The sequence below is a fragment of the Dipodomys spectabilis genome, unplaced genomic scaffold (assembly GCF_019054845.1).
Source record: "Dipodomys spectabilis isolate Male_0828 unplaced genomic scaffold, ASM1905484v1 ptg000096l, whole genome shotgun sequence".
In the NCBI taxonomy this organism is placed as follows: Eukaryota; Metazoa; Chordata; class Mammalia; order Rodentia; family Heteromyidae; genus Dipodomys; species Dipodomys spectabilis.
In genome coordinates, this window is record NW_024870773.1 from 7,752,896 (window position 1) to 7,768,132 (window position 15,237).

General features: G+C 39.2%; 1 protein-coding gene across 1 annotated transcript in view; it reads right to left on the bottom strand.

The window, feature by feature from the left end:
- Positions 1-624: 624 nt before the first annotated feature.
- Gad2 (glutamate decarboxylase 2) overlaps positions 625-15,237 on the bottom strand; it is a 67,985-nt gene continuing 53,372 nt past the window's right edge. The window contains exons 13-16 of the mRNA XM_042686155.1: positions 12,520-12,669; positions 8,848-8,955; positions 8,450-8,539; positions 625-942 (exon numbers count right to left, since the gene is read on the bottom strand). Of these exons, the coding sequence (XP_042542089.1) occupies positions 769-942; positions 8,450-8,539; positions 8,848-8,955; positions 12,520-12,669 (522 nt within the window). The 3' untranslated portion in view covers positions 625-768. The remainder of the gene's footprint in view (positions 943-8,449; positions 8,540-8,847; positions 8,956-12,519; positions 12,670-15,237) is intronic.

The window sequence follows — 15,237 nt, forward strand, 5'->3', positions numbered from 1 at the left end:
CAAGTTTGCAGTGTTCTTTTGGGCTTGTTTGGAAATATTAACTTCAGAGATGTGAGAAACCGTACTATGTACTAAAAGTAGGAATCATACCTTTTAATAATTCTGCGGGCCCATGTGTCAAATTAACCTTGCCAAGAGTTTTTATTTATCATGCCTCTATTAAAACAAAGAGAAAAATAATCTGACTTAGATTTTTAATCTGCCCCTGCAGTTTGTATAACCCATATAAAATAAAAATCTATATGTTACAAAATAGGATTTCTTTTTAATATATATATTTTTCCTTTTGTAAAATTATATGTATTTAAATACATTTGAAATGTTACTATAGGTAAATTAGAAACTTTTTTTTCTAATACTATGTAAAAGGCAATTTTATATTTACTTTACCCATTTTCACAGTGCCCCAAAGAACCTCTTATGATTCAGAGGGCAATTTGGCATTATTCAGTCTTACTACTCTGAAGTGAAAATAAAGTCTGATTTGCACACTATATTAAAAGTGAGGGCAATATTTATAATAATTTTTAGCTTTTCCTTACTGAGTAGAACACAGCCTTTTGTCACTAATTATTAGGAGGTATTCTAAACTTAAAGGTTTTTTTTTAAAAGAAGTAATGTTCCTTTGATTTTTTTAAACTATGCTCTACTTTGACACCACAATATATAAATAGATTTACTTTGGGACAAACTACAAATACATTTATACCATTTGTGACAACTTAATTGTCTACTAAGAGAATTGAAAGAGCTTGGTAAGCTAGATTATTATAAATCTTGTCCAAGGCGTTCTATTTCTTCAATCAGGAAGTCAATGTCTTGATGAGTTGCTGCAGGGTTTGAGATGACCATGCGGAAGAAATTGACCTTGTCTCCCAGGGGTTGGTAGCTGACCATGGTGGTCCCATACTCCATCATTCTGGCTTTAATCACTGGCGCCACCTGTGGGAGAGACGTGCAATGACTATTTTTCCATGTCCTCTCCCTTGGTCAAGGAATGTAAAACAAGCAGTATTTTAGTCTTTTTTTTTTTTTTTTTTAAATTACATAGAACCATAGCTAAGATATGGAACCAACCAGATGCCCCTCAGTAGATGAATGGATCAAGAAAATGTGGTATACACACACACACACACACACACACACACACACACAATGGAATTCTATTCCTTCATCAGAGAATGACATTGCCCCATTTGTTAGGAAATGGAAAGACTTGGAAAAAATTCTATTAAGTGAAGTAAGCCAGGCCCAAAGAAACATAGGTCCCATGGTTTCCCTTATTTGCAATAACTAGTATATATCTAAGACAAGCAGAAAAGGTCAGATAAGTTGATGTTAGGTGAAATGAACCCCAAGATAAGGATTCAAATATTTTTTCTTTCTTGCTATTGTTTCTAACATATTTATAAGATGATTTCTTTGTTGCTTTGTATGTCCCTCCCCCACAGTATAACCCCTGTTTCCACTGTATTTGATGTTGGTATAATTTGTGGAGGGGAAAGGAAAAAAAACAAATGTTTAAATAGGGATACAGGTGGACCCATTGCAACAATGAGATGTACAAGTTGTTATGTCGAAAATCAAACTTTACAACTTTGGCCGAGGGCAGGGGTGGTAGGGGGTGGGGGGGGGGAGGAAGAAGGGGATGAGGGGAGGATAGGAAGGGATGGGAAGGGGAAACAAAGGAGGAGGCAACAATGCTTGATAAGAAATGTACTCATTATCTTGCCCATGTAATTGTAACCCCTCTGTACAGTATTTTCACAATAAAAAAAAATAGAACCACACTTTTTTTCTTTTTTCTTTTTTTTAGGGGGGGTCTGGTCTCTGTCCCTCAGTTCTTCAGCTCAAGGCTAGCACTCTACCACTTGAGCCACAGCACCACTTCTGGCTTTTTTTTTCTGCTTGTGTGGTGTTGAGGAATCGAACCCAGGGCCTCATGCATGCAAGGCAAGCATTCTACCACTGAGCCACCTTCCCAGCCCATATTATTTTTTTTTCTCTTGAAGGAATTGCCTCCAAGTTTTCATAGGATTAGAACTGCTCAATATATTTAAGGTTCTGAAGTAACACAAATAATAATAGTAAGATATCTTAGTATAGATAGTAAACTACCTTAGCCTGGACTTTCTAGGTAAGTGTTTTTCTGGAGTACAAGGAATATCTGATATTAATCTCAGGGCTAAATGGCTTAGCAATACAACAGTTGGGAAAACTGAGAGGTGGGAATCTCTCCCCCAATAAAATGTAAAATTATCAGATATAGAACACTGTTCCGAGAATTGTTACCAAAAGGTGAATGTCAATATCAAGTGATATATTCAAATAATCGCCTTTTGGCAACTTTCTGGAGATCCTAAACTGCTCTAATTTCTTTTAATTTCTCTCTCTCTCTCTCTCTTTCTCTCTCTCCCTCTCTTTATATTTTGAAAGGTATTCCTTAATAGTCTGACCATCAGTTAGGGTACAAAGCCAAACCCACAAGGATCTCAGGTACAGACAAGATTTTAAAGTATTTAGGCAACACTGGGCCATTACAGCTTCAGGAGATGCCTATGGTGTATGAATTTAAGTCCAAGTTCTTGGGTTAAGCGTGAGGACTTTCTGTCATCCAGATTTGAGGACACATCTTCCACTGCCAGCCAAAACGAGCCATCCACTCTGACAAGGCTAGTTTATGAACATGTCCTCACTGTCCCCTCTGTATCTCCTCCCCTCACACTTCTCATTGGGCTTTTCCATTTCACGTGTGTCCTCCTTACTAAGAATCTCTCTCAAGTCTAGTTCCCATCCCCCATGCATCATAGGACTCCACTACAGTCTACAATGGCTGTATAATCTTTTCTGTCCTCTGCAGTCTATTAGTAGCTTTCTTCTTTAAAACTGTGACTACATGATTCTTACCTACAGATTCTGAAACACGCTAATTTCCTATTGGCCTCTTATTGATGAGTAAGTACATGCTCTTTCTCTTCTTCAAATGTAAGCTCCCAGAGGGCAGGCACAGCATCCTTGACTTATTTAGTTGAGTATATGGTGTTGGCTTTCTGAGTTCAAATCGACTATCTAATTATGATGCAGTTATTGCTATAGGTATTTAGAAAGTGGCAAATGTTTAAGTTGCATCTAACTAAACATATAGTCTATCAATGTATACATTTACCTCTGGAATTTGTAAATAAAACACACCATCTTTGAAGTTTATTTCTATAAATGTATGAGTAGAAATGGCAGAAATCAGAAAAGCTTTAGGCTTATTTGAGATGTACATGGTCAGAGACTGAGTTGCAAATGAGTACCTAACTTGGATTCATGATGTTATGAACGTATGACTTTGGAATGTCAGTTCTTAAGTAATTATTGCTTTACAATGAAGTTGCATCTTCAAAGCATCCAATATGCAGAGTTTTCTGGGTTCTCATGAGGTCTGTCTATCCATTTGTATGTTACTAAAGACAAGGCCAACAAGTCAGACTTCATCTTTTACTTCACATTTTGTAAATAGTCTCATCATCCAAAATAAATGTGGACAATAATTCCAGTGCTGAGAATTTCCAATTCTAGATGAGTGAGGTTTTATATCCCTACCATTCATTATTCTTCCACCTAAAGAATAAAGTGTATATGAAGAACACTGGAAATAAATGCTGACAAAAATGAGTTTAGGTATCTTGTCTCTGGGATAAAGTTCTGAAAAACAGATCTGCTAAAATATTATATCCCTAGGACATGAAATCTATCATTTTGTGCCCCGAGCAAAGAAATTCCAAATTCACCTGGCTGTGGAAATTTATGAAAAAATCAGACGACTATTCCTTCTTTTTATTTGGATAACGTTTTGTGAAAATAAGGAGAATCCTTTAGTTAAGTGACTTGAACTTTGATTTCATTTCTATGGGCAACCAAAGCAAAAACATAAGCACAACAGTAGTTATTAAGGGTAAATTATCTCTAACTTTTCCAATAAGTTCAAATCACTGATCAAAAGAGTGATGTTACCAGCCATATCTCAAGCATATTTTTGGTATAGTATGAGATTGAATCCTTCTAGCTCTTGAAGCAAGCTGAGCTTTCAGAATCACAGCTGTCCAAATACATATGAATTTTGGCTCATCCAGAAAATGCTGATAAACTAAAAGTAGCTGGAACATCTATTTCATTTTAGATTCACTAATTGCAAGTTAAAAAGGGAAATAAGATTTGGACTGTTCTGATAGATATATGGAACGTTTTCTTTTTTTCTAGATTTTTATTTTGGCCAGGTTCTTGGTTTTTTGACTAAAAAGAACAGGTGGGAAAGAAAGGACTGCATGTGGAAGAATTCACTAAACATCTAATCAATAAGAACTGTTTGCAGATGCCCTAAGAGTTTTAGTATACTGTTTTCTCCATTGGGTCATTACATTTTCCAGTCCTATAGAAAACAATAGCCAGAGGATTTCTCCATAACTCAAATCCAAATTTGTCCCCTGATAAAATAGATGTCTCATATTCATCATGAAATAACCTTGAGAAGCTACCATAGAAATGTGCTTTGCACTCTGTTAGAAAACCTTTTTGGTTTTTACATCTTAGAAACCTGAGCCATCAGTAAGACATTCTGAGATGTTAAAATCTCACCACTGCTAATTTTCCCATTATATCCAAGAGCAGTTTTTTAAAAAGTCACCTTAAATAGGAGACCAATTTAGTTACTGAACAATTTACTGTCATTGTTGAAAGTCATTAATTAGTATAGCAGTATAAAAGCCTATAGAAAAGATGCAGGTATAGTTTTTCTAAAGAATTATACTATTTGAACTTTCCATAGAGTCTATTAGACTTCAGTTAACTCATTTGTAACTGCTTGCATACTACCCAGTGTGTTTATTTACATATTTATAAGAACATTCTAGCTACCACAAATGAGGGAAACAATGAAACTTTTGTTTCTCTGGGTATATAATTTTTTCAGGTCTTTCCATTTCCTTACGAATGGTACAATAATCATTCTTTCTAATGAATGCATAAAATTCTATTTGTAAATATACCACATTTTCTAGATCCATTCATCCACTCAGTGGTATTTTAGCTGAGTCCACATCTTGGCTATGCTGAATTCAGAGTGCTGCAATGAAGACGGTTGTGCTGATGACTTTAAGACAGCCTTGTTTGTGCTCTATCGGATTAATGCCCAGGAGTAGAAATAAGTACCGGGAAATGGATATTTGCAGGAAAGAAGTGGGGAGAAGAGGAGAAGGGTAGATGAATGGAATCAAGAATTTATTGTACATACCACAAAATTAAGAAAAGTAAGGGAAGGGGTGAGTTGAAGGGGGGGGGTGAAGAGGTTGAAGGGGTGGCACAGATCAAGATTTATTAATTTATTGTATACATAAACAGATTTGTGAAATGGCACAAAAATCAATAAATATTTTACAAAATTAAGAAAAGTGAGGGAAGAGGAAGGTTTGGAGGGTTGGGTGAGAATGTTGAAAGGGGTGACATTGGTCAAGAGGCACTATATTCACAAACTGCTTTGTTGAGTGGAAGCTTCTTCGTATAACTACTTAATGACAATAAACATATTTTTTTAAGAAAGAAAAGATGCAGATAATTACAGGAAGGACTGGGAGTATGGCTTCGCGGTAAAACACTTGCCTAACCTTCATGAAGCCCCAGGTTTATTCCTAGCACTGCCTTCTCTCCAGAAAAGATGACAGTGAAGAAAAGAAGCAGAAGCAGAAGAGAGGCTCAAAAGATAAGCCTTCTTGGGTAGCAGGAAGCACATGAAATAGATTCTCATCTTTATCTTCTCAGGAAGATGTGACTGCTTACTTTACTAAAATCTATTTTCATTATCTAGAAATCTTTCTCCAAACCAGTGCACTCTGGGAAAAGACCTGGGCTGTCTTCATTCTTCCTTCCTTCCTGCCTTCCTGTCTTCCTTCCTTCCTGCCTTCCTGTCTTCCTTCCTTCCTTCCTTCCTTCCTTCCTTCCTTCCTTCCTTCCTTCCTTCCTTCCTTCCTTCCTTCCTTCCTTCCTTTTGTGACAGTCCTGGGGCTTGAACTCAGGGCCTAGGCTGTTCCTCAGCATTTTTGCTCGAGACTAGTGCTTTTCCTTTTGAGCCACAGTTCCATTTCCAGCTTTTTGGTGGTTAATTGGAGATGAGTCTCATGAACTTTCTTGCCCTGGCTGGCTTTGAACTGCAATCCTGACAGTTTAACCTCCTGGGAATCTCGTTTTACAGGCGTGAGCCACTGGGGCTAGCTGTTTTTATTATTGTCCTTATTATGGAACATGCAAAAGATACTTGCTATACACTGAATGTTTGTGTCCCTCAAGTTTGCCTGTGGAAATCTTAACCCCAAATATGACAGTATCAAGAGTGAGAGGTCTTGTGTGTGGGGGGGGGTACTGGGGTTTGAACTCAGGGTCTGGATGGTATCCCTTAGCTCTTTTGCACAATAATGTGCTTTTATCACTTGAGTCATAGCTCCACTTCCAGTTTTTTATAGCTAATTTGGACATAAGAGTCTTAGGGACTTTCCAGTCTGGGCTTTTTAAATGGTGATCTCCAGATCTCAGCCTTCTGAATAGCAAGGATAGGCATGAGTCATCAGTGCCAGGCTGAAGAATAAGGTTGGAAGGCTCTCCCTCAACAAATGGAACCAGTGCCCTGCAAATGAGATCCCAGAAAGGTCAAACTGTGAAAACAATTAGGAAGTGGGCCCTCAGCAGACATGGAACCTACCAGCACCTTGACATAGGGTTTCCTGCCTCTGGAAATGTGAGAAATGCCTGTTGTTTATAAGCCACCCAGACTGTAGTAGTTTGTCTAGTGCATCCTGAAAAGACTGAGGACATTTGTTCAACAAATGATACTTTTTTGTATTGTGGTATGAATTCAGGGCTTTGTGCTTGTTGGGTAGGTACTCTGTTATTTGAGGCACTCTCTAGCTTTTATTCTTTTGAGCTTTGGTTACTTTTGATGATTCTCACTTTTGCCCAGACCCCCCCCCCCCCCCCCACACACACACTTTTTTTTCAAGCCTGCAGCTATGGTCTTGTAACTATGTGGCTTCCTTTCCTCCTTCTTAACTCCTGGGCTTCATTTTCTGAAATGAACCAACTTAAACTTCCTGAAGCTTCACAACCAGCCACAACTCCTCCTATCCTAGACATGTGCACCACAGATCTAGGATTTAGAAACTTTCCTTGATTTGATTCTTAGATCAGATCAGAACAGTGTTTCTCAGCCTTGGCTGCACAGTGGAATCATCTGCAGAACTTTTAGAAATATTCCCAGGTCCATCCAAGAGCCATTAGCTTACATTATCAGGGTAAGACCTGATCATCCTGCCTTTATCAAGTTTCTGGATGATTTTAATATATAATCAGGGGTCCAAGAGGCATGGTTTGAAGACCTCCACTTTGTGTAATTTCTTCCTGTTGAGGAATCTCATCCTGGGTTGTTATTAACATGTATAAACTTTTCCTAGGGTTTTTAATCTACATGGGATACTATTTTCCCTACTACTCGAAGGCCAATGAAGTAGCACAAGTCCTGGAGAAGGATCCTCCCTTTATGATAAATGAAAAAAACAAAACAAAAAAACCTGTAAACCAACCAACCAATCAACTCTTTGAGATTCAAATCTTTGTCATAATTCCTAGTATCTTATTCTAACACACACTGGGAGATGGATCTTACATATTTTCTCCCTTTGGTGTGCATTGTGAACCTTATTTCACTCATGGTGAAAGTTGGGAGCAGGCAAGGATTAAAGACACAGGTATTTTTACTGACCATAGGAGAATTTAAAGCTCAAGTTCTCATACTATGGAGTCAGAATGCATGACACAGGGGAAGTTACTTTTCTCCTTACTCTTCAGTTTTCCTATCAGCAACACCTGAAGACAACAGAATTTCCATACACCACCCTCAGGTTGCTAGAGACTTGAGTGATCTAACACTTCAGAAAAGCTTAGACATCAAACAATACCCACTCTAAATGGTGGCTGTTAGTATTAATGATAGTAATTATTATTGCTTCTTGCTCTGTTATTTTCTGAAGGCCTTACAACTCTAAAGATCTCTGAGAGTAACCTTGAGTGTGACATACAAAGAGAGTCATCAGTGGCTTTCTGATCATTTCTGGGACCTCAAGTCTCTTCTATGATTACAACTCGTTACTGGTTTTGCTAGGAAAAAGCAATCACTCTCAACAAAGGTTCCTGCTGCTTTCTCAATGCAGAAAAGCTTAGCACTTAAATACTTACATTAAGCCATGAGAAACTCTCCTAATGCAAGGAAGTTGTGGAAAGTCATGACTCTACATCCTGGGTGTTGGAGCCCACAGGAGGGAGTGTACTCATGCACCCAAGGGCATTCATTGGTCATAAATATGATGTACACATCAGAGGCCCAATCGATACAAGTATCAAGGGAGTTCTCAGCACTCACCTTTGAGAGGCGACTCATTCTCTCTTCATTGTCTTCCAGGGTGCGCAGACTGGGAGGAACATACCAGAAGCAGACATTTGTGTGCTGAGGCTACAAAGAGAAAAGTAAGATTTGCACTTGGGCCAAATTGGAATATTTGAACATTTCAAGGACATTTGAAATCTATTCTTTCTTCATATTCAGAATACAACTCTTCCTTTTAACTCAGTGAGTTCCTTGGCGGGTCTCCACTTGCACGGTATAGAGAGTTATTTGTGAGTCTGCTTTTGACTCCAGAGCAGCGACCCCATCGTCCATCGCTGCTATTTAGCTGACATCACGTTCTTGACATCAGAGCCTTAATGATAAAGATTAGAGTTGACTCAGCTTTGAGGGATTGTGGAAATCTGAGCACCTACCTTCCCATCAAACACCATTTCATATCCTTCTCGGTTCTTTATGATATTGTATAAATACTCTGCCAGTTCCAAACACTTGTCAATATGTGCTTCGAATCCAGCAGTTCCCTAAGGAAAAGAATAGAGCTCCTTAGGCAGGCTGAGGATGGGGGGAACAAGCAAGCTCTCAAGAGACTGGTGGTTATTCTGCCACTTCCGATTCCATGCTGCCCTGGTAGCTTTCTTACTGTGAACTGCTTCCAGAGGCTTTTCTGGCCATTGTTTCTCCTTTTAATCTTTTCCTTCTCAGGTGCTTTTGTTCCCATTCATGACAGTTCTCTACAGTCTGCTACTTCCTTCCTGAGCCTCCATTCCCCAGACAATTATTTTAACCACCCAAGGAGAGACTCTGTCCCTATAGTTCATACCAGTAATTGTGGACACAATTAATAACAGAACCATCTCTTTGTGCAGACAAGATACACTATCAGTGACCAACCAGGATGCCTGCTTGGTCCCAGGCCCATTGTATCAATTCCCCATTTCTGGATCCCCATCTTTGTTAAGCAGTATGCCTCCTCATCCACAGATAGGGTATGGCCTTACTGAAACGAAGTTCAACTACTAAATGAATGAATTTTAGGGAGGTGCTTACACAGGTGCTTTTTTAGCCCATCATTCTGCCCACATCTTTGGAGTTGTTCTTTGGTGATGGATGATTGTCTATGATGGGTGAATATTGTCACAGAGGTCTTTTAGTTTTCAGCTATGGATGCTGTGAGGCTAGCTTTGGGAAAACAACAGCATTGGACTGGAAATGCTTTGCTGGTATCAAGAAAAATTAGGGAATTGCTTTTCAAAGTGGCTTCAGCATTTACCTGGTACTCATGGAAAGCTTAAAAGAAATAGCTAGTAAGTTGGTGTGTACTTGTAGTCCCAGCACATGGAAAGTAGAGACAGGAAGACTATGAGTTTGAGTCCAGTCTGGGTTACATTGCATGACCTTGTCTCAAAACAAAAGCAAAACAACTAATGCTCATCCAAGGGACACTCAGAACTAGTCTACCAGTAACTAATTCAACCCAGAACTAGAGGATGGAGATGAGATGGTCCCTTTTCTGTATACAAAGGGCCTCAACATCCCATTAAATATGGCAACATCCAAAGTACACTGAAGAAAGAGCTTCACTGGAGAAATCCAATGGTTTTAGAAATCCATCTCTTTGGAGATTGCTACCCCAGTCAATTGGTCCAAGGAGACCAATTGGAAGTGCTTGGACTAATAGCCAGCATCTGCACCCCAAGTATTATGTTCAGGAAATTTGGTTCCTTTTAAAATGGGCTTGACTCTGCAGAGCTAGCAGAAGAGAACTAGGACTTATGTACCAAAGTCCTATTTTCTCTAAGACATAGGCATAGGTCGAAAGATGCTGCTTCTGCTCGAACTACAGAACACCTGTGATATTTCACTGCCATCACCCTAGTTCTGATCCACTTACTTTGCATCTTTTAGACACTTTAGACTCCAATAGTGTCAGGCTATGCATGTGAGATTCTGCTTGCTTTTCTTCCTGGAATGTCTTTCCTCAGCTTTGCTGTTTGAAATCCTGTTTATTCTATCCATCCTGTCCAAGCCCTAGCTCCCAAATCATCTCTTGTTAAAGCTTTCATTTTTTTCTTTTTTTGGTCCATCGTGGGGTTTGAACTCTGGGCCTGGGCACTCTTCAGCGCAAGGTGAGCATTCTACCACTTGAGCCACAATGCCACTTCCGGTTTTCTGGTGGTTTATTGGAGATGAAAGTCTCAAGGCCTTTCCTGCCTGGGCTGGCTTTAACCATGACCCTCAGATCTTGACCTCTAGAGTAGCTAGGATTACAGGTATGAGCTACTGGCACCAGCAAGCTTTCTCTCACCAGCAAGCTTTCTCTCCTCTCTGTCTCTGTCTCTGTCTCTGTCTCTGTCTCTGTCTCTGTCTCTGTCTCTGTCTCTGTCTCTCTCTCTCTCTCTCTCTCTCTCTCTCGGTGCCGGTCCTGGAGCTTAATCTCAGGACCTGGGAGCTGTCCCTGAGCTTTTTTTTTTTTTCCCATGCAAGGCTGGTACTCTCTTGCTTGAGCCACAGCTTCACTTTTGGCTTTTTAGAAGTTAATTGGAGATAAGAGTCTCACAGATTGTTCTGCCCTGATTGGCTGCAAACTGTACTCCTCAGATCTCAGCTTCTGGAGTAGCTAGGATTTCAGGTATGAGCCACTGGCATTTGGCTTATGTTCTGTTTTATATGACAGATATTTTTTGGCTTATTTTATCCTGTCTGGGAAATGGTAGCCTTCTTATCCCATTCCATTTAGCACCGTGCAGGATAACAGATACTCAATAGTTACTTATTAAAGTTAATTAATATCTCAGAGAGAAAGTGAACACTCTGTCAGTTGGTAAAATATGCTAAACGTTCATTTCCCTTTCATAATTTTTCCTGTTTGTAGTATTTGCCACTTTCTTTGTTATCCACATCTTCAACTCCAGGGGCTAGGTAGGGTATCAGGAAACCTGCCAATCTGTACACTGACATACAGATACAGAGGTTTGCTATAGGTGGGTCTGTCCATGCCTCAGTCCTAACATGCCCCACTCCAGCAGCCCTGAGTTCATATTCCAGGACTGGTGTGTGTGTGTGTGTGTTTAAATGCTGGAGACTGAATTTAGGGATTTGATCCTACTAGTTAAATGCTCTATGATTATATCCTTAGTCCTTGTTTTGCTTGTCTCCCTATGTAGTCCAGGCTGGCCTTGAATTTGTGAATCTCCTTAGCCTTCCTGAGAGTACAGGCATGAGCTATTATTACCCTACTTACTCGTGGTTCTTCTTGAAGGGAGAGGACAATTCCTTCAATGGCTAGACTCACAAGAGAATTTTCATTGACCTATTTATCCTTATCTCTGGTTTAAGTTAGACTGGGGCTTATTACTCTCATCATGATCACTTCTGCAAAATATTGCAGCTCTATGTTGAACACTAAATGAAAAGTTTCACCACTTACATGTTTAGATTGTTGAAGTTCTGTGGATGGAATAAAAAGAAAAGATATAGCCAAGTAACAAAACTGGTGATTTTTTTCCTATTGTTTTTCTACTCCTCTCCGAGTGTCTTTTTTTTTTTATTTTATTTTTTTTATTTTATTTTATTTTATTTCTCCGAGTGTCTTTTATTTTATCGCTTTAACAACATCCTCCTTTGCTTTTAGTGTGGGTTCCTGCTGTTTGGTTCACCCCGGGTGCTCTCCAAGTTATTTCTCTAACAACCAAAGTCTGCCCCATGCTGAAGATAAGGCCTCACACGAAAAAGAAACAGCAGGAACTGATGGACCGTGAGAGAAACATTTTTGTATAAATATAGTTAATGATCATCATCTTAATAAAAACACCACAGGAACAAGATACAGAAAGCTACTTGAAGTGAGAGGGATTTGGAGTACTACTTACAGATCTAGCTTTCCCCAACCTGCTACTGATGTCTAATTTATCATCTTGAAATTGTTCTCCCAATCAATGAAATAAAACCTGCTCATTTTAAAGCCAATAATACAGCAACCATTTGTATACTTGATTTGTTTGTCTTCAAAAGGAAGTATCATGTCCAGCAGATAAATCTCTCTTCCTTTTTCTTTGTTGACATTCAACTGACCAAAGCATGCTCACCTTTGCCCTCCACATTAGCCATAATTTAAAAACATCGACATGGCGTCCACATTGTAAGGCCTTGTCTCCAGTATCATAGGACAGGTCATAATGTTTGTCTTGCTGAAAGAGATAGGAGGCATGCATCTGGTTGCAGCTCTGCATCAATCCCTGAAAGAGAAAAGTCAGGAAACTCTCCTGATTATCCATTAGCTTTACACTGTGGTGAAAATTATTAAGAAAAATCAAACAAATAGACATTGTATATCTTGAAAAAAGAAGACAGGAATTTTTTAAAAAGATGGTATCAACTCCTGGCAGGATAGTATCACAGGTAACTTTGTAGTATAAATGGCTATGGTCATGTGTCACCAAAAATGAACAAGAACATATTTATTTATACTTTTTCTCTTCCTTTGGAGAGAAAGCAAGAAGAAGACAAAAGAAAGATCACAATCAGAGCATGATATTCATTTGCTAGAACATCCTCTTGTCCTGGTTTTGTTATCGCTAAAGTATCTCAGAAATTTTCTGATTTTGTTAAGTACTATTAGTGTGATTCTTCCTGTGTTTTGTACCCATTTCTAGTTCAAGGACTTTATCATATAACTGTTGGTGTTTGAGCTGCTGTTGAAAAACACAGCTTTTCCATTCACTGCTACCATTTTTATGGGCAGAAAAAAATGACATTACAATTCTGAGATGACAAACCATCTTTCCTGGGTCATAGTTTTCTTCCTACATTTTCACTCAGTTGCTCACAAAAGTTGCAAAGGCAACTTTCATGGTCAATAACTATTGATTTGCCCGGGTACCATCACCCAGCTATGGAAATGGGTGGCCTAGTGATGGAACGGCTCCAAAGAACAAAATGAATCATGCTTGTGACTAAAATAGCACTGTCAGTCTCCTCCCTGGAAACCTCATGTTTCAGCTTGTCACGAGCCACTGGAAGCCTTTGACTCTCTTGTTACTCACTGTATGCTGATTTTATAAAAGCTTTGGCATTTGGTTTTTGTTTCTTGTGTGACTCATGACAAGAGAACAAAAGACTAAAATGTGGTTGCTGAGTGGAAGTCAGAAATGAGAAGAACCCTTTAAAAAATTATCTGAACTAAAGCACAACACAAAGAAAGTTAAACTTTAACAGGGTTTCACCACAGACTGGAGTCTTCCAGTCTTGTAGTTCAACCTTTATATTTCTATCTATAATCCAGATAGTAGGTTTTGAGACTAAGGAAGAATATAATGTGTTTGTGTGTAGAAAAATGATGAATTTGGAAAAAAAGAAAATTCACTTAATATTCAATAAGATGTGAAAATTACAACAAGTACTTCTATTTTGTTTTATGGACATAAGTTGGTCACCATTCTTCTCCTGGCCAAGAAAACTGACAAATAGATGTTTCCAATAGCAAAAGAGACCACCTTAAGAGAATACGGAACGGTGGGCAGATCAGACCAGCTCCAAACAAAAGACCTCTAAAAAACTCAAGAGGCTGAGATCCAAGAATCAAGGTTTAGAGCCAGCTTAGGCAAAGCAATCCACAGTCTTCTTATCTCCAGTTAATCATCAAAAGACTAAAACTGGAGATGTGGCTCAAGTGTTAGAGCACAAGCCCTGTGAGTGAAAAGTTAAGAGCCCTAAATCTCAGCCCCATTACCCAGAACACACACATGTGTGCGTGCACACACACACACACACACACACACACACACACACACACACACAATAGACCCCCTCCCTATTTAGATATATAACCCACTTTGTGTTCTGATTTTGCCTTCGTATCTGTACTAAGTCATTCTTTTGCCTCAAATCCTCAGGGGGGAAAAAACAAACAAATCTCTTGTTTGAAAGTCAAAGTGGTAAACACTGCTCTCTTCTCAAATCTTTCCATTCTCTTTTCTTTCCATAGTTTGTCTAATCATTCCTCTTACAGGTTTACCAATTGCTCTCTATTTGCTTTTCTCTCCGCTTGGTGCAGGCTCACATATGATTTGCTGTGGAGCTAAGCACAACACTGCCCTGTTCTTTAACCAGATGTGAGTGAGAGGTGGTCCACATCTTTTATCCCATTCCAGTAATCATTGACTGTTGGCATGTATGATATTGTCCATTGTAAGGGGTTTCATTAGGATATGTCCACATCACTCAGGTTTTTTTTTTTTCCTCTTTCTTTTTTGTGCCTGTCCTAGGGCTTGAACCCAGGGCCTGGTCATTGTCCCTGAACTTTGTTGATCAAGGCTAGTGCTCTACCACTTGAGCCATGGCTCCACTCTATCTTTTTTGCTGGTTAATTGGAGATAAGAGTCTCATGAACTCTCCTGCCTGGGCTGGCTTTGAACCACAATCCTTAGATCTCAGCCTCCTGACTACCGAGGGTTACAGGTGTGAACCACTCACCAGCACGCAGTTGAATCTTGTTTTTGAATGACATTTTCTTTGACTTCTTGTTCACCCAGTAGAATGCAACTTAAAGCCCTGGGTCTTTTTTTCTCTTTAACAAGTCCAACAATTTAGCCATTTTGAAACAAGCTTTCTGTGGCCAGTCTAAATGCCCTATGCTTGTACCTAAGAATGGAGCCTTGCTTGGATGCCTTTGAACAATGTCCCTGCTGTGGATGTGGCTTGATGGTCCAGACTGTAAATATCCAGACTGATATTCTTAGTCGTCATTGCACAGATTCGGGCTGCCTTCCAGCTTCTTCCCATCTGAACTGTTTAAAGCTTCTGTG